Source organism: Oncorhynchus keta, chromosome 28 (assembly GCF_023373465.1).
Source record: "Oncorhynchus keta strain PuntledgeMale-10-30-2019 chromosome 28, Oket_V2, whole genome shotgun sequence".
NCBI classification, from domain to species: domain Eukaryota; kingdom Metazoa; phylum Chordata; class Actinopteri; order Salmoniformes; family Salmonidae; genus Oncorhynchus; species Oncorhynchus keta.
This window is the reverse complement of record NC_068448.1, coordinates 77035562-77054587: the sequence shown is the minus strand read 5'-3', so window position 1 is coordinate 77054587 and position 19026 is coordinate 77035562. Positions and strand designations below refer to the sequence as shown.

The following is a 19026-nucleotide window of genomic DNA, read 5'->3' as shown; positions in this document are numbered from 1 at the left end:
GGTCTACTACACCTCTTGTATTCAGCATTTCACGGTAAGGTCTACTACACCTCTTGTATTCAGCATTTCACGGTAAGGTCTACTACACCTCTTGTATTCAGCATTTCACTGTAAGGTCTACTACACCTCTTGTATTCAGCATTTCACGGTAAGGTCTACTACACCTCTTGTATTCAGCATTTCACGGTAAGGTCTACTACACCTCTTGTATTCAGCATTTCACGGTAAGGTCTACTACACCTCTTGTATTCAGCATTTCACGGTAAGGTCTACTACACCTCTTGTATTCAGCATTTCACGGTAAGGTCTACTACACCTCTTGTATTCAGCATTTCACGGTAAGGTCTACTACACCTCTTGTATTCAGCATTTCACGGTAAGGTCTACTACACCTCTTGTATTCAGCATTTCACGGTAAGGTCTACTACACCTCTTGTATTCAGCATTTCACGGTAAGGTCTACTACACCTCTTGTATTCAGCATTTCACGGTAAGGTCTACTACACCTCTTGTATTCAGCATTTCACGGTAAGGTCTACTACACCTCTTGTATTCAGCATTTCACGGTAAGGTCTACTACACCTCTTGTATTCAGCATTTCACGGTAAGGTCTACTACACCTCTTGTATTCAGCATTTCACGGTAAGGTCTACTACACCTCTTGTATTCAGCATTTCACGGTAAGGTCTACTACACCTCTTGTATTCAGCATTTCACGGTAAGGTCTACTACACTTGTAATTTGATTTGATTTTGACAGAGCTCTAATGTCCTCTGTAAGAGACAGAGCTGAAGTCAAATCAAAGATACAGTCCACCGTGTTCTCTGATGATCAGTAGGTTATTACACTGGTTATTACACTGGTTATTACACTGGTTATTACACTGGTTATTACACTGGTTATTACACTGGTTATTACACTGGTTATTACACTGATTACACTGATGGTTATTACACTGGTTATTACACTGATGGTGGTTATTACACTGGTTATTACACTGGTTATTACACTGGTTACACTGATGGTTATTACACTGGTTATTACACTGATGGTTATTACACTGGTTATTACACTGATGGTTATTACACTGGTTATTACACTGGTTATTACACTGGTTACACTGATGGTTATTACACTGGTTATTACACTGGTTATTACACTGGTTATTACACTGGTTATTACACTGGTTATTACACTGGTTATTACACTGGTTACACTGATGGTTATTACACTGGTTATTACACTGGTTATTACACTGGTTATTACACTGGTTATTACACTGGTTATTACACTGGTTATTACACTGGTTATTACACTGGTTATTACACTGGTTATTACACTGGTTATTACACTGGTTATTACACTGATGGTTATTACACTGGTTATTACACTGATGGTTATTACACTGGTTATTACACTGGTTATTACACTGGTTACACTGATGGTTATTACACTGGTTATTACACTGGTTATTACACTGGTTATTACACTGGTTATTACACTGGTTACAATGATGGTTATTACACTGGTTATTACACTGGTTATTACACTGGTTACACTGATGGTTATTACACTGATGGTTATTACACTGGTTATTACACTGGTTATTACACTGATGGTTATTACACTGGTTACACTGATGGTTATTACACTGATGGTTATTACACTGGTTATTACACTGGTTATTACACTGGTTATTACACTGGTTATTACACTGATGGTTATTACACTGATGGTTATTACACTGGTTATTACACTGATGGTTATTACACTGGTTATTACACTGGTTATTACACTGGTTATTACACTGGTTATTACACTGGTTATTACACTGGTTATTACACTGGTTACACTGATGGTTATTACACTGGTTATTACACTGGTTACACTGATGGTTATTACACTGGTTATTACACTGGTTACACTGATGGTTATTACACTGATTACACTGATGGTTATTACACTGGTTATTACACTGGTTATTACACTGGTTATTACACTGGTTATTACACTGGTTACACTGATGGTTATTACACTGGTTATTACACTGGTTATTACACTGATGGTTATTACACTGGTTATTACACTGATGGTTATTACACTGATGGTTATTACACTGGTTACACTGATGGTTATTACACTGATGGTTATTACACTGATGGTTATTACACTGATGGTTATTACACTGGTTACACTGATGGTTATTACACTGATTACACTGATGGTTATTACACTGATGGAGTTTGGGAAAATTCATTCCCTTCAGTTCCAGGACTATTTGACAGAATGTATCACAGCAGTTTCCACTATGGTCTTCCTGACCCCACTCAAACAAGACTTCCTCAAAGTTTTGCTTGAGGTAATAAAGTTTGCCAAGAGTGTAGGAAATCCATGGCTCAAGACTTCCTTAGCATACCCGAGGCCTCTAGACTTTGAGCTCAAGTGTTTCTGCATGGACGTTGATACTCCTACCTGGTCCATCCGAGAAGACCCGTTGTCCTCACACAAGTCATTGTGGAAGAAGTATTCTTCAACAACAGGAGAGTGGCTCCCAAGATATTTAATCACCACATGTTTAAGCTCAACCAAAACTCTTCCCTCTTTGTCTGTAAAGCAACCACCTACTTCAAAGAGATCAACACCTTCATCAATTGGTTTCAGATACACAATAATTGTCTTTTGCAGGGGTTCGAGCACTGCCAAGTTGCCTACTGTAGCAGGGAATCCAGTCCTTCCAACAGATCTATGTGCTGCTACTGTAGCAGGGAATCCAGGCCTTCCAACAGATCTATGTGCTGCTACTGTAGCAGGGAATCCAGGCCCTCCAACAGATCTATGTGCTGCTACTGTAGCAGGGAATCCAGGCCTTCCAACAGATCTATGTGCTGCTACTGTAGCAGGGAATCCAGGCCCTCCAACAGATCTATGTGCTGCTACTGTAACAGGGAATCCAGGCCTTCCAACAGATCTATGTGCTGCTACTGTAGCAGGGAATCCAGTCCTTCCAACAGATCTATGTGCTGCTACAGTAGCAGGGAATCCAGGGCTTCCAACAGATCTATGTGCTGCTACAGTAGCAGGGAATCCAGGGCTTCCAACAGATCTATGTGCTGCTACAGTAGCAGGGAATCCAGGGCTTCCAACAGATCTATGTGCTGCTACAGTAGCAGGGAATCCAGGGCTTCCAACAGATCTATGTGCTGCTACAGTAGCAGGGAATCCAGTCCTTCCAACAGATCTATGTGCTGCTACTGTAGCAGGGAATCCAGTCCTTCCAACAGATCTATGTGCTGCTACTGTAGCAGGGAATCCAGGCCTTCCAACAGATCTATGTGCTGCTACAGTAGCAGGGAATCCAGGCCTTCCAACAGATCTATGTGCTGCTACTGTAGCAGGGAATCCAGTCCTTCCAACAGATCTATGTGCTGCTACTGTAGCAGGGAATCCAGTCCTTCCAACAGATCTATGTGCTGCTACTGTAGCAGGGAATCCAGGCCTTCCAACAGATCTATGTGCTGCTACAGTAGCAGGGAATCCAGGCCTTCCAACAGATCTATGTGCTGCTACAGTAGCAGGGAATCCAGGCCTTCCAACAGATCTATGTGCTGCTACTGTAGCAGGGAATCCAGGCCTTCCAACAGATCTATGTGCTGCTACTGTAGCAGGGAATCCAGGCCTTCCAACAGATCTATGTGCTGCTACTGTAGCAGGGAATCCAGTCCTTCCAACAGATCTATGTGCTGCTACTGTAGCAGGGAATCCAGGCCTTCCAACAGATCTATGTGCTGCTACTGTAGCAGGGAATCCAGTCCTTCCAACAGATCTATGTGCTGCTACTGTAGCAGGGAATCCAGTCCTTCCAACAGATCTATGTGCTGCTACAGTAGCAGGGAATCCAGGCCTTCCAACAGATCTATGTGCTGCTACTGTAGCAGGGAATCCAGTCCTTCCAACAGATCTATGTGCTGCTACTGTAGCAGGGAATCCAGGCCTTCCAACAGATCTATGTGCTGCTACTGTAGCAGGGAATCCAGGCCTTCCAACAGATCTATGTGCTGCTACTGTAACAGGGAATCCAGGCCTTCCAACAGATCTATGTGCTGCTACTGTAGCAGGGAATCCAGGCCTTCCAACAGATCTATGTGCTGCTACTGTAGCAGGGAATCCAGGCCTTCCAACAGATCTATGTGCTGCTACTGTAGCAGGGAATCCAGGCCCTCCAACAGATCTATGTGCTGCTACAGTAGCAGGGAATCCAGGGCTTCCAACAGATCTATGTGCTGCTACAGTAGCAGGGAATCCAGGCCCTCCAACAGATCTATGTGCTGCTACAGTAGCAGGGAATCCAGGCCTTCCAACAGATCTATGTGCTGCTACTGTAGCAGGGAATCCAGGCCTTCCAACAGATCTATGTGCTGCTACTGTAACAGGGAATCCAGGCCCTCCAACAGATCTATGTGCTGCTACTGTAGCAGGGAATCCAGGCCTTCCAACAGATCTATGTGCTGCTACTGTAGCAGGGAATCCAGGCCTTCCAACAGATCTATGTGCTGCTACTGTAGCAGGGAATCCAGGCCTTCCAACAGATCTATGTGCTGCTACTGTAACAGGGAATCCAGGCCTTCCAACAGATCTATGTGCTGCTACAGTAGCAGGGAATCCAGGCCTTCCAACAGATCTATGTGCTGCTACAGTAGCAGGGAATCCAGGCCTTCCAACAGATCTATGTGCTGCTACAGTAGCAGGGAATCCAGGCCTTCCAACAGATATATGTGCTGCTACTGTAGCAGGGAATCCAGGCCCTCCAACAGATCTATGTGCTGCTACAGTAGCAGGGAATCCAGGCCTTCCAACAGATCTATGTGCTGCTACTGTAGCAGGGAATCCAGGCCCTCCAACAGATCTATGTGCTGCTACTGTAGCAGGGAATCCAGGCCTTCCAACAGATCTATGTGCTGCTACTGTAGCAGGGAATCCAGGCCCTCCAACAGATCTATGTGCTGCTACAGTAGCAGGGAATCCAGGCCTTCCAACAGATCTATGTGCTGCTACAGTAGCAGGGAATCCAGGCCCTCCAACAGATCTATGTGCTGCTACAGTAGCAGGGAATCCAGGCCTTCCAACAGATCTATGTGCTGCTACTGTAGCAGGGAATCCAGGCCTTCCAACAGATCTATGTGCTGCTACTGTAGCAGGGAATCCAGGCCTTCCAACAGATCTATGTGCTGCTACTGTAGCAGGGAATCCAGGCCCTCCAACAGATCTATGTGCTGCTACTGTAACAGGGAATCCAGTCCTTCCAACAGATCTATGTGCTGCTACTGTAGCAGGAATCCAGGCCTTCCAACAGATCTATGTGCTGCTACTGTAGCAGGGAATCCAGGCCTTCCAACAGATCTATGTGCTGCTACTGTAGCAGGGAATCCAGGCCTTCCAACAGATCTATGTGCTGCTACAGTAGCAGGGAATCCAGGCCTTCCAACAGATCTATGTGCTGCTACTGTAGCAGGGAATCCAGGCCTTCCAACAGATCTATGTGCTGCTACTGTAGCAGGGAATCCAGGCCTTCCAACAGATCTATGTGCTGCTACTGTAGCAGGGAATCCAGGCCTTCCAACAGATCTATGTGCTGCTACAGTAGCAGGGAATCCAGGCCCTCCAACAGATCTATGTGCTGCTACTGTAGCAGGGAATCCAGGCCTTCCAACAGATCTATGTGCTGCTACTGTAGCAGGGAATCCAGTCCTTCCAACAGATCTATGTGCTGCTACAGTAGCAGGGAATCCAGTCCTTCCAACAGATCTATGTGCTGCTACAGTAGCAGGGAATCCAGGCCTTCCAACAGATCTATGTGCTGCTACAGTAGCAGGAATCCAGTCCTTCCAACAGATCTATGTGCTGCTACTGTAGCAGGGAATCCAGGCCTTCCAACAGATCTATGTGCTGCTACTGTAGCAGGGAATCCAGGCCTTCCAACAGATCTATGTGCTGCTACTGTAACAGGGAATCCAGGCCTTCCAACAGATCTATGTGCTGCTACTGTAGCAGGGAATCCAGGCCTTCCAACAGATCTATGTGCTGCTACTGTAGCAGGGAATCCAGGCCTTCCAACAGATCTATGTGCTGCTACTGTAGCAGGGAATCCAGGCCCTCCAACAGATCTATGTGCTGCTACAGTAGCAGGGAATCCAGGCCTTCCAACAGATCTATGTGCTGCTACAGTAACAGGGAATCCAGGCCTTCCAACAGATCTATGTGCTGCTACAGTAACAGGGAATCCAGGCCTTCCAACAGATCTATGTGCTGCTACTGTAGCAGGGAATCCAGGCCTTCCAACAGATCTATGTGCTGCTACTGTAGCAGGGAATCCAGGCCTTCCAACAGATCTATGTGCTGCTACAGTAGCAGGGAATCCAGGCCTTCCAACAGATCTATGTGCTGCTACTGTAGCAGGGAATCCAGGCCTTCCAACAGATCTATGTGCTGCTACTGTAGCAGGGAATCCAGGCCTTCCAACAGATCTATGTGCTGCTACTGTAACAGGGAATCCAGGCCTTCCAACAGATCTATGTGCTGCTACAGTAGCAGGGAATCCAGGCCTTCCAACAGATCTATGTGCTGCTACAGTAGCAGGGAATCCAGGCCTTCCAACAGATCTATGTGCTGCTACAGTAGCAGGGAATCCAGGCCTTCCAACAGATATATGTGCTGCTACTGTAGCAGGGAATCCAGGCCTTCCAACAGATCTATGTGCTGCTACAGTAGCAGGGAATCCAGGCCTTCCAACAGATCTATGTGCTGCTACTGTAGCAGGGAATCCAGGCCCTCCAACAGATCTATGTGCTGCTACAGTAGCAGGGAATCCAGGCCTTCCAACAGATCTATGTGCTGCTACTGTAGCAGGGAATCCAGGCCTTCCAACAGATCTATGTGCTGCTACAGTAGCAGGGAATCCAGGCCTTCCAACAGATCTATGTGCTGCTACTGTAGCAGGGAATCCAGGCCTTCCAACAGATCTATGTGCTGCTACAGTAGCAGGGAATCCAGGCCTTCCAACAGATCTATGTGCTGCTACTGTAGCAGGGAATCCAGGCCTTCCAACAGATCTATGTGCTGCTACTGTAGCAGGGAATCCAGTCCTTCCAACAGATCTATGTGCTGCTACTGTAGCAGGGAATCCAGGCCCTCCAACAGATCTATGTGCTGCTACTGTAACAGGGAATCCAGTCCTTCCAACAGATCTATGTGCTGCTACTGTAGCAGGGAATCCAGGCCTTCCAACAGATCTATGTGCTGCTACTGTAGCAGGGAATCCAGGCCTTCCAACAGATCTATGTGCTGCTACTGTAGCAGGGAATCCAGGCCTTCCAACAGATCTATGTGCTGCTACTGTAGCAGGGAATCCAGGCCCTCCAACAGATCTATGTGCTGCTACTGTAGCAGGGAATCCAGGCCTTCCAACAGATCTATGTGCTGCTACTGTAGCAGGGAATCCAGGCCCTCCAACAGATCTATGTGCTGCTACTGTAGCAGGGAATCCAGGCCTTCCAACAGATCTATGTGCTGCTACTGTAGCAGGGAATCCAGGCCCTCCAACAGATCTATGTGCTGCTACTGTAGCAGGGAATCCAGGCCTTCCAACAGATCTATGTGCTGCTACTGTAGCAGGGAATCCAGGCCCTCCAACAGATCTATGTGCTGCTACAGTAGCAGGGAATCCAGGGCTTCCAACAGATCTATGTGCTGCTACTGTAGCAGGGAATCCAGGCCTTCCAACAGATCTATGTGCTGCTACTGTAGCAGGGAATCCAGGCCCTCCAACAGATCTATGTGCTGCTACTGTAGCAGGGAATCCAGGCCCTCCAACAGATCTATGTGCTGCTACTGTAACAGGAATCCAGGCCCTCCAACAGATCTATGTGCTGCTACTGTAGCAGGGAATCCAGGCCTTCCAACAGATCTATGTGCTGCTACTGTAGCAGGGAATCCAGGCCCTCCAACAGATCTATGTGCTGCTACTGTAGCAGGAATCCAGTCCTTCCAACAGATCTATGTGCTGCTACTGTAACAGGGAATCCAGGCCCTCCAACAGATCTATGTGCTGCTACAGTAGCAGGGAATCCAGGCCCTCCAACAGATCTATGTGCTGCTACTGTAGCAGGGAATCCAGGCCCTCCAACAGATCTATGTGCTGCTACTGTAGCAGGGAATCCAGGCCTTCCAACAGATCTATGTGCTGCTACTGTAGCAGGGAATCCAGGCCCTCCAACAGATCTATGTGCTGCTACTGTAGCAGGGAATCCAGGCCTTCCAACAGATCTATGTGCTGCTACTGTAGCAGGGAATCCAGGCCCTCCAACAGATCTATGTGCTGCTACTGTAGCAGGGAATCCAGTCCTTCCAACAGATCTATGTGCTGCTACTGTAGCAGGGAATCCAGGCCTTCCAACAGATCTATGTGCTGCTACTGTAGCAGGGAATCCAGGCCTTCCAACAGATCTATGTGCTGCTACTGTAGCAGGGAATCCAGGCCTTCCAACAGATCTATGTGCTGCTACTGTAGCAGGGAATCCAGGCCCTCCAACAGATCTATGTGCTGGCATTAGAGGAGATGATATCCTCACAGACACCATTGAATTCATTGTGGAATAAGTATTCTTCCACAACATGAGAGCGGCTCCCAAGATATTTAATCACCACATGCTTAAACTCAACCACAACGCTTCCCTCTTTGTCTGTAAAGCAACCACCTACTTCAAAGAGATCAACACCTTCATCAAATGCTTTCAGATACACAATCATTTCCTCTTGCAGAGGTTCAAACACTGTCAAGCTGCCTATTTTGACAGGAAACCTGGGCCTTGAAGAGAGTCCATATGCTACTGTAACAGGAAACCTGGGCCTTGAAGAGAGTCCATATGCTACTGTAACAGGAAACCTGGGCCTTGAAGAGAGTCCATATGCTACTGTAACAGGAAACCTGGGCCTTGAAGAGAGTCCATATGCTACTGTAACAGGAAACCTGGGCCTTGAAGAGAGTCCATATGCTACTGTAACAGGAAACCTGGGCCTTGAAGAGAGTCCATATGCTACTGTAACAGGAGCAAGTTGCATCAGGAAGTCTAGCACTACGGGGTGAATGCAGTATTCATGCAACTGAGACAGCAATTATTCTGGAACTGTGACAACTGAAAACGCCTCCTTAAACTCATCAAAGACGGCAATAGGTTACAGTCATAGATCCTCCGTGTGTAGCAAAAGTTAGGAGCTATATAATCAATGGAATTAAAAGGACAAAATAATTCAAAGTTAAAGGATAGGCTGTTCTGCCTTATTATTATTCGACCATGCTGGTCATCTATGAACATTTGAACATCTTGGCCATGTTCTGTTATAATCTCCACCCGGCACAGCCAGAAGAGGACTGGCCACCCCACATAGCCTGGTTCCTCTCTAGGTTTCTTCCTAGGCTTTGGCCTTTCTAGTGAGTTTTTCCTAGCCACCGTGCTTCTACACCTGCATTGCTTGCTGTTTGGGGTTTTAGGCTGGGTTTCTGTACAGCACTTTGAGATATCAGCTGATGTACGAAGGGCTATATAAATACATTTTATTTGATTTGATTTGAATAACAAAGAGCCTACAGATAGGCTGCTACTTAATATTCTGAATGGAGATGTTGTTGTTTGTAACTGCAGGATGAGAGCGCGTGCACTGCAGGTCTCAATTAGCCTAGCTAGCTAACATTAGCTATGTTGCTTAACCATCTTCACCCGGTTTGATGCAGTCAAGGCAGGTACTATGTCATCATATTTGATAATAAATAACCTAGCTATGGCAGCTATTGGTCTACTATAGCGCGAGTCGGCTTGGTTGGTTGCTGTCTCTCGTCACTCCCTCCCTCCTTGTCTCTCACTCCCTCCTTGCTCCCTGTGTCCCTCGCCCACAGTGCGGTCCCTCCCCCGCCTGCTAGAGCGGCACCCCTCTCTCCCTCCTTGATCCCTGTGTCCCTCGCTCACAGTGCGGCCCCTCCCCCGCCTGCTAGAGCGGCACCCCTCTCTCCCTCCTCCCATGCTTTATCAGCTCCGTTTAATAAAGTACCTGAAAAAAATGACTTTTATGCTGCTTCTCTCACTCGGATTGGACCAGGTCTACGGTCCGGGTGGGAAAGCCACAGGTCCATTCCCAAATGGGTCCAACTTTTTGGATCTGTGAAGATAGGTCTGTAGTATTTCAACTACTCATATTTATCCAATTGTGTTGGGCTAAAACCCAGCTAATCTTGGAGAAGACAGGCCTAACTACTTACAAAATGTTTGTGATGAATATGTACAAAAGTAAGTTAAGTGCCTATTAGATTGAAAGACATAAGGTCATTTCGACAAACTTGTGAGGCTCTCCATGTTTATTATTTACCCATTCAACACATTTGCTGCTACTTCAATCCATTTGGGGAAAAAAAGTTTTTTTTCCAGAGATCAGACAGACATTTTTATTTAACCCAGTGTTTTTCTAAAACAGCCACACATGTGGCCTCTCATTGCATTATAAAACATTTTTCTTGAGGTAAACGAGTAGGCTAGGTGCGCTCGTTTCGGTGGAGAGGACTGCTGCCAGAATGCACCAGAGAGTCACAAAGGTACTCGTTTAGTTAAACTGCAGAATGACAGATTTGTACCTTGTCAGCTCGGGGGTTTGAACTCGCAACCTTCCGGTTCCTAGTCCAACGCTCTAACCACTAATAATAATATATGCCATTTAGCAGACGCTTTTATCCAAAGCGACTTACAGTCATGTGTGCATACATTCTACGTATGGGTGGTCCCAGGAATCGAACCCACTACCCTGGCGTTACAAGCGCCATGCTCTACCAACTGAGCTACAGAAGGACCACTAGGCTGTGGTCCTTCTGTGGCTCAGTTGGTAGAGCATGGCGCTTGTAACGCCAGGGTAGTGGGTTCGATTCCGGGACCACCCATACGTAGAATGTATGCACACATGACTGTAAGTCGCTTTGGATAAAAGCGTCAGCTAAATGGCATATATTATATTATTATTATTACCCTGCCAGCTCTACACTCTAACCACTAGGCTACCCTGCCAGCTCTACACTCTAACCACTAGGCTACCCTGCCAGCTCTACACTCTAACCACTAGGCTACCCTGCCACCTCTACACTCTAACCATTAGGCTACCCTGCCGCCCCACTGTGTTCCTTTAAATATTTTTCAAGATGACTCTGATGACCTTCATAATAAACATAACCACATTATTACTTTTTCCAATTGAATATACGAAGATATATTTATTATTATTTATTTGTTAGAATGTTTGAGTCAAAATGACTTTTCTGGTGTTAAATTGCACACTGTAACGTTGAACATCCGCGATACGGATTCATCTACCATTAATATCATCAACATAGTCTACTTGTGTGTAATTAACAGACGTAGTAAAATAATAAACACAACACTTCAAATGCCTTGTGGAAAAACACAAACCAAATGAATAAAAAATAGACGCTACAGAAAAAAACTATATCACACAGTTATGATAGACTGAAACTCAATATGACTAAATAGAAATGAAATATGAAATCTCACACACACACATATATATATATATACATATATATATATATATATATATATATATATATATATATATATATATATATATGTATATGTATATGTATATATATATATATATATATATATGTATATATATATATTTTTACCTTTGCAATACATGACACAAACTCAGTACCAACAACAAAGAATGTATAACCTATAACCTATAACCTATAACCTATAACCTATAACCTGTAACCTGTAACCTGTAACCTATAACCTATAACCTATAACCTATAACCTGTAACCTATAACCTATAACCTATAACCTATAACCTATAACCTGTAACCTGTAACCTATAACCTGTAACCTATAACCTATAACCTATAACCTGTAATCTATAACCTATAACCTATAACCTATAACCTATAACCTATAACCTATAACCTGTAATCTATAACCTATAACCTATAATCTATAACCTATAACCTATAACCTATAACCTATAACCTGTAATCTATAACCTATAACCTGTAACCTATAACCTATAACCTATAACCTATAACCTGTAATCTATAACCTATAACCTATAACCTATAACCTGTAACCTATAACCTATAACCTATAACCTATAACCTATAACCTATAACCTATAACCTATAACCTATAACCTATAACCTGTAACCTATAACCTATAACCTATAACCTATAACCTGTAACCTGTAACCTATAACCTATAACCTATAACCTATAACCTATAACCTATAACCTATAACCTGTAATCTATAACCTGTAACCTATAACCTATAACCTATAACCTATAACCTGTAATCTATAACCTATAACCTATAACCTATAACCTATAACCTATAACCTGTAATCTATAACCTATAACCTATAACCTATAACCTATAACCTATAACCTATAACCTATAACCTGTAACCTATAACCTATAACCTATAACCTGTAATCTATAACCTGTAACCTATAACCTATAACCTATAACCTATAACCTGTAATCTATAACCTATAACCTATAACCTGTAATCTATAACCTATAACCTATAACCTATAACCTATAACCTGTAACCTATAACCTATAACCTATAACCTGTAACCTATAACCTATAACCTATAACCTATAACCTGTAATCTATAACCTATAACCTATAACCTATAACCTGTAATCTATAACCTATAACCTATAACCTATAACCTATAACCTGTAATCTATAACTTATAACCTACTGTGCTTATGTGTTTTTCAGAATGACTTAGACATTCTTATTCTATAGATTCCTACATATGACTCAAATATAATTACATTTGTCAAATGCAAGTCAGATTTGCTAAGCGTTCATACACAATGTGTTATATTTCCTTCCAATAGGGGGTAAAACACCACAATCAAAGCTATGTACACTTTACCATAATGTCCTTTTATCATGAACTTTATTTGATGTTTTTTCTAGCAGTTTCTATGTCTGATAGTTTTCAGTAGAAACAGGTGCAAATCCTTCAGCTGGGGGTAGTGCTCAGCTGCTTCAAGAATTAATGACCACCTGGCCCAGCAGTTTTAAGGGACAGTCAGAAATTGTTTTCACAAACAGTATTAGCATTCATTTTCTGTTTCAATTGATAGGTATTATCTTGAGGGTTATCACCTGCACCTTCTTCATCGCCAACTTTAGCGCTGCAGATTCCAAAGAAAGACAAAAACACGGGGATAAACACTATACCATGGACGGCCCCAAACAAAATGACCAAGAACATGATCTTAAAGAAGGTTCTGAAGATGTAGCTCTCAGCAGCAGACAGAGCCACCACTCCTAAGATAGTAGACACAGCTCCCTGTATGATAGGATAGCCCAAGTGATAGACCGCATCTATAGCCTTCTCGTTAGCAGTTCTCTTATCGCTAGAGACGAAGGCATAGGAAATGTGAGCGGAAAAGTCCACTGAGAAACCGATGCAGATGACAAGATTGATCATGGATACAGAGTCGAGATTGACGTCCCAAAACGCCATGAAACCAGCAACGCCCACTATGACAGAGGCAATGGCAAAGGTCACCCACAGAGAACATATGGGGTTGGGAATCAACAGGAGGGAGATCACCAGCATGGCAAGAGTGGCAACTACAATGTTTTGGATGGTGTTACTAACAATGACTGCATACTGGTCAAAGTATATGAAAGCTGGGTGGTAAACAACCAACTGTACTGAACAACCACTAGCCGTCTCCCGAAGCTCGTTCAACATGTTCTTTTCATCAACAGCTGTACTGACGTTGACTGTCTGAATGAACACACGCGAAGCATATATTGTGTTGTCTGTAAAATTCACATCTTGTATGAAATCAGACCTCTCGAGAAATGCAGACAAATGACTTTTGAATGTATTTTCCTCACTTAGATTCAAATGGGTCATCTTTCCAAATGTAAGATATGCATTGAGCCAAGATACGGTCCTGTTTTGAGAAACCATTGGTAGACCTTCAAAGTTTTGAAGGCAGGAGTCAAGAATATTCCGAGCACTTTCGTCCCAATATTTAAACGCACTGTCTGTCACAACAACCATAACATTTGGGCCATACTCTGAAAAGAATTCGTCCTCATTATCATAATAGCTACCCACATATGAGCTATCGGCTGCTAGATTTTTAAGGTCTATGCCCTCTTGGATTTGTAAGCAACCATAGATGCTTGAGCCTAAATATACAGCATAGAGCAGGATCACAAACCCCTTGGTCCAATTATTTGTTAGAAATGGACCATAGTGCGTCTTAAAGAAGTTGTTAATTGGCATCGGTTCCTCTTTTCCTGTTTCATGATCATAAGCTCCTCCTACAGAGCAGATATTGTACTTTTCAGAATTCTCCTCTGGTTCTGAAACCTTCATGCAGGTCAGCCAATGTCTGTTGCTCTTTTCACGTCTTCCATTCAGTGCCAGAAATGCACCAAAGAAGGTGATGTTGTACAAGTAGCAGAACAGCACAGCTGTGCCAGTATACATACAAAAGGACTGTACAGAACCAAAGGGAGTTAACAGACCAATAAAGAAAGCCAGGGCATCAGTTAGTGTTGTGATGGTGATAGAAACAGCTGCCTCTTTGTATGTAGCTGCCATACGGTCCTCTACGTTGTCATGAACTTGAGTCTGCTGCCAACAAGAAATCATGATGAACATGTCGTCAACACCAATTCCTGTGGAGAAAAAGGACACTGTTTTACAAAATGTCAGATCTTGTTTCTACCCGTGTTCATTCCTGTGATCACATCTGTTAAGATCACAAGATCACAGCCACGAGCTGCCCAGTGACACGAGCCAACCGGATGAGCTAAATAACTTCTATGCTCGCTTCGAGGCAAGCAACACTGAGGCATGCATGAGAGCATCAGCTGTTCCGGACGACTGTGTGATCACATCTGTTAAGATCACAATCCGAGTAAATTTCATATCAGGCCTAAACAGGATGTCAGTTGCATTGGTTTATTGTATCATAATGAGAGTTTGTTTCTTACCCAGAATCAGGAATGGAGCTGTTGCCACAGTCATAGCGAAGGGCATCCCACAGTACAGCAACAACCCAAAACTGGACAACACCGCCATGCCAGCTGAGAGGACACCAAAGGTCGCCACCCACACCTTGTTCCTAACACAGTCCAACCTAGACAAACACAACATTAGTCCCAGCGTGGGTAAACGCTAATAAGTAGTGCTCTCTGATATGCCTTGAAAACAGTAATACAGTTACTATGTGCGTTCGACTGATTTGAGCCACAAATCTAGTTTCAGATAATTAACACAGTTATTATCATTTTCAATTGAGCTGTACTATGTTGACTGATGATGTGGAATCGTTTCAGACTCCAACGAGTGGCTCTGGAATTGGATTCTCAGTCCTCATATTGATATTAAATATTAGCAATAGCGATGTTACTGTGCGACGAAAGACACCATTTGTAAATCGATGTCGTGCCCATCAGTAATGAACGTTTCAACCTCGGTTTGGAGAAGTTGTGTTTTTACTGTCAGTTCCTGGTGGGTCGTTCCTTTTGATTTCAATCACTGTTGAACGTAACGTTTGATAACACTGAACAGAAAAATATAAACGCAACATGTAAAATGTTGGTCCAATGTTTCATGAACTGAAATAGACGACCCCCCCAAAGTTTTACGTACGCACAAAAATCTTATTTCTCTCAAATTTTGTGAACACGTTTTTTTCCATCCCTGTTAGTGAACATTTCTCATTTGGCACGGTTATCCATCCACCTGACAGATGTGGTATACCAAGAAGCTGATTAAACAGCATCATCATTACTTGTAGGTAAAAATCCCAGAGATGACTAGATAAAAAATCTGTCGCTGTGCCCTTGAGCAAGGCACTTAACCCTAATTGCTCCTGTAAATGACTCTGGATAAGAGCTAAATAATTCAAATGTAAATGCTGAGAAGGAGTTTTTCATAAAATGGTTTGTTTGTTTGTTATAGTCCTTTCTGACTTGTCTTTTTTTTTAAAAGCATTGTGGGTCAAAATGTGGATTTGATTTGAATTTAGCCCTAAAATCTAGCTTTTTAACAGTCATTGCGATTTTCCATCCGAGCTGTCCTATTATTCATTGTCCTATATTTATTGAAATCAGAAAAGATACCTTATACAAGATATGATTGAAAAGGTGATGGCCAGGGCATAGGTCAATGAGAAGAGAGGAATGATTGAGTCAGAGCTCTTCTCAAACTCTTCATCCCTTGATATTGATGTAAAATACGATATGGTCATCTGCAAAGACAAATAAGAATATAGATACAAGACCATATTCAGGTAACATTAGTAAAACAACTCAATATGTTTGAATAATCAAATTATCATGACATTACATGTTTTTTTTTTTTTAAATGGAGCTTAAAATGTGCAGTTTGATCAACTAGGCTGTAGGACTAAACATGGTGAGAAGACACCCATCCTATACAAGTTGACAAGAGAACATGTTATGTGTCTCTAAAACCATGTACTCACGCCTTCTTCTTTTTGCATCGCGGACGCGGTCTCTATGAACCTCTGCAGCCACATCGTATTTACAGTCTGGTTGTCTTCTTTTAAGAAGTAAAAAAGTCGAATTGCCTTTGCGCTTTCAATTTCAGTTGATCCAGTTTTCAGTTTCACGCCACCAATTTCAGACGCGATGAAAATGTTGTCATGATAGGGGTAATCAATAGCGGTAACATTGGGAGTTTTTACAATATCAAAGATTGAATTTGACACGCACACATCACCTTTCTTAACACAAAGGGTTGAGAAATGAAATGTTCCTACTTCAATGGCTTTCACTTCCCTATCCATAGCAATAATTTTTGTAAAAGCAGGATTTGTGAGGATATTTGCTGCGGGCGTAACAATTATGAGAGATGCAAAGGTCCCTTCGGTATAGAGACGCAAACGTGAGAAGTCGCTGTCATTCTGTGGAAAGTATTCTTTCACCACTTGTCGTTCGTCTTTCGCTGGTCCGTCCATGGGTGTAAACATCTCTTCAATGCCGTTAGCTTCTCTGTCCGCAAGGAAGTAAAATCCTCCGCCAAGACCCGCAGAAATCAACATGGGAAGAATCAAAAACCACCAGTGGTGTCTACCAACAAAACGCCCAAGTATTTCAAATCCTCTAGCTATCGGTTTCTCAACGCAGTCTGTGTTGCACCCAGCCATTTTCTATTCTCCTTTTCAACTTGTGGCACTAGAAAAAAAAAGAACTCGCCTTGAATTATATCTGTTGACTTTACAGTCATAAAGCTATACTTCCTCTGAACATGGTGACGTGATAAGCTTCCTGTGAAGAGTTCTCCTCAGTACCGGCTCTGCCAGCCCTGGATGCATCACAACCATGACCGCGTCAGGGCAATAAATGGTTACAGATTAACAAATAAGGTGGTTTATCTGTTTGTGTTGTGATAACATCACTAGGTGCCACGCCTGCTCCAGCTCCCTCTTCCCTGGTGCTCGGTGGTGCTATTATTGGACTCACCTGGACTCACCTGGACTCACCTGGACTCACCTGGACTCACCTGGACTCACCTGGACTCACCTGGACTCACCTGGACTCAATCACCTGTGTCATTACCGCCACTATATGTGTTTGTTCCCAAGCTCTGTTCCCTGCTTCAGGATTCATGTTTATTTGTCTTTACATACCCGGTTCTGATGCTGTCTCTGTCCAGGTTGATGTCTGTTCCCTGCATCAGGATTAATGTTAGTTTGTCTTAGCGGTTCTGATGCTGTCTCTGAAAACAAAAACTTGTGGAAGGCTACCCAAAACGTTTGACCCAGGTTAAACAATTTAAAGGCAATGCTACCAAACACTAATTGAGTGTATGTAAACTTCTGACCCACTGGGAATGTGATGAAAGAAATAAAAGCTGAAATAAATAATTCTCGCTACTATTAATCTGACATTTTCACATTCTTAAAATAAAGTGGTGATCCTAACTGACCTAAGACACGGAATTTTTACGAGGACTAAATGTCAGGAATTGTGAAAACTGAGTTTAAATGTATTTGGCTAAGGTGTATGTAAACTTCCGACTTAAACTGTATACACTGTATTTTATACCATCTACTGCATCTTGCCTATGCCGAAACGGTCATCGTACGTCCATATATTTATATGTACATATTCTTATTCCATCCCCTTACATTTGCGTGTATAAGGCAGTCGTTGTGAATTTATTAGATTACTTGTTAGATATTACTACACTGTCGGAACTAGAAGCACAAGCATTTCGCTACACTCGCATTAACATCTGCTAACAATATGTATGTGACCAATAACATCTGCTAACCATGTGTATGTGACCAATAACATCTGCTAACAATATGTATGTGACCAATAACATCTACTAACCATGTGTATGTGACCAATAACATCTGCTAACCATGTGACCAATAACATCTGCTAACCATGTGTATGTGACCAATAACATCTACTAACCATGTGTATGTGACCAATAACATCTGCTAACCATGTGTATGTGACCAATATCATCTGCTAACCATGTGACCAATAACATCCGCTAACCATGTGTATGTGACCAATAACATCTGCTAACCATGTGACCAATAACATCTGCTAACCATGTGTATGTGACCAATAACATCTGCTAACCATGTGACCAATAACATCTACTAACCATGTGTATGTGACCAATAACATCTACTAACCACGTGTATGTGACCAATAACATCTACTAACCATGTGTATGTGACCAATAACATCTACTAACCATGTGTATGTGACCAATAACATCTGCTAACCATGTGACCAATAACATCTACTAACCATGTGTATGTGACCAATAACATCTACTAACCACGTGTATGTGACCAATAACATCTGCTAACCATGTGTATGTGACCAATAACATCTACTAACCATGTGTATGTGACCAATAACATCTACTAA

General features: G+C 43.0%; 1 protein-coding gene and 1 long non-coding RNA gene across 5 annotated transcripts; both read right to left on the bottom strand.

Moving 5' to 3' along the window:
- Window positions 1-11734: 11734 nt before the first annotated feature.
- Window positions 11735-12806, bottom strand: LOC127912917 (uncharacterized). Of its 4 annotated transcripts, none has more exons than XR_008084048.1 (4): window positions 12786-12806; window positions 12625-12715; window positions 11995-12442; window positions 11735-11931 (listed from the first exon to the last, which is right to left on the bottom strand). It is a non-coding gene; the product is annotated as an uncharacterized LOC127912917 (long non-coding RNA). The 4 variants fall into 4 exon arrangements; XR_008084050.1 differs by having other exon boundaries at window positions 11995-12477; window positions 12653-12715; window positions 12786-12805; XR_008084049.1 differs by having other exon boundaries at window positions 11995-12505; window positions 12639-12715; window positions 12786-12803.
- Window positions 12807-13002: 196 nt separating this feature from the next.
- Window positions 13003-17363, bottom strand: LOC118372977 (patched domain-containing protein 3-like). The gene is made up of 4 exons (XM_035759024.2): window positions 16593-17363; window positions 16228-16355; window positions 15094-15239; window positions 13003-14775 (listed from the first exon to the last, which is right to left on the bottom strand). The coding sequence occupies exons 1-4, from the start codon at window positions 17274-17276 to the stop codon at window positions 13157-13159; spliced, it is 2577 nt and encodes an 858-aa protein (XP_035614917.1). The 5' UTR covers window positions 17277-17363; the 3' UTR covers window positions 13003-13156.
- Window positions 17364-19026: the final 1663 nt, after the last annotated feature.

Excerpts from the sequence above, each read along its gene's own strand:
- LOC118372977 (XM_035759024.2), bottom strand. The coding sequence starts at position 17,276 with ATGGCTGGGTGCAACACAGACTGCGTTGAGAAACCGATAGCTAGAGGA. Across the intron at positions 16,356-16,592 it reads CGATGCAAAAAGAAGAAGGC|ATGACCATATCGTATTTTAC; the intron begins GTGAGTACATGG and ends TTGTCTTTGCAG. Across the intron at positions 14,776-15,093 it reads AGCTCCATTCCTGATTCTGG|GAATTGGTGTTGACGACATG; the intron begins GTAAGAAACAAA and ends TTTTCTCCACAG.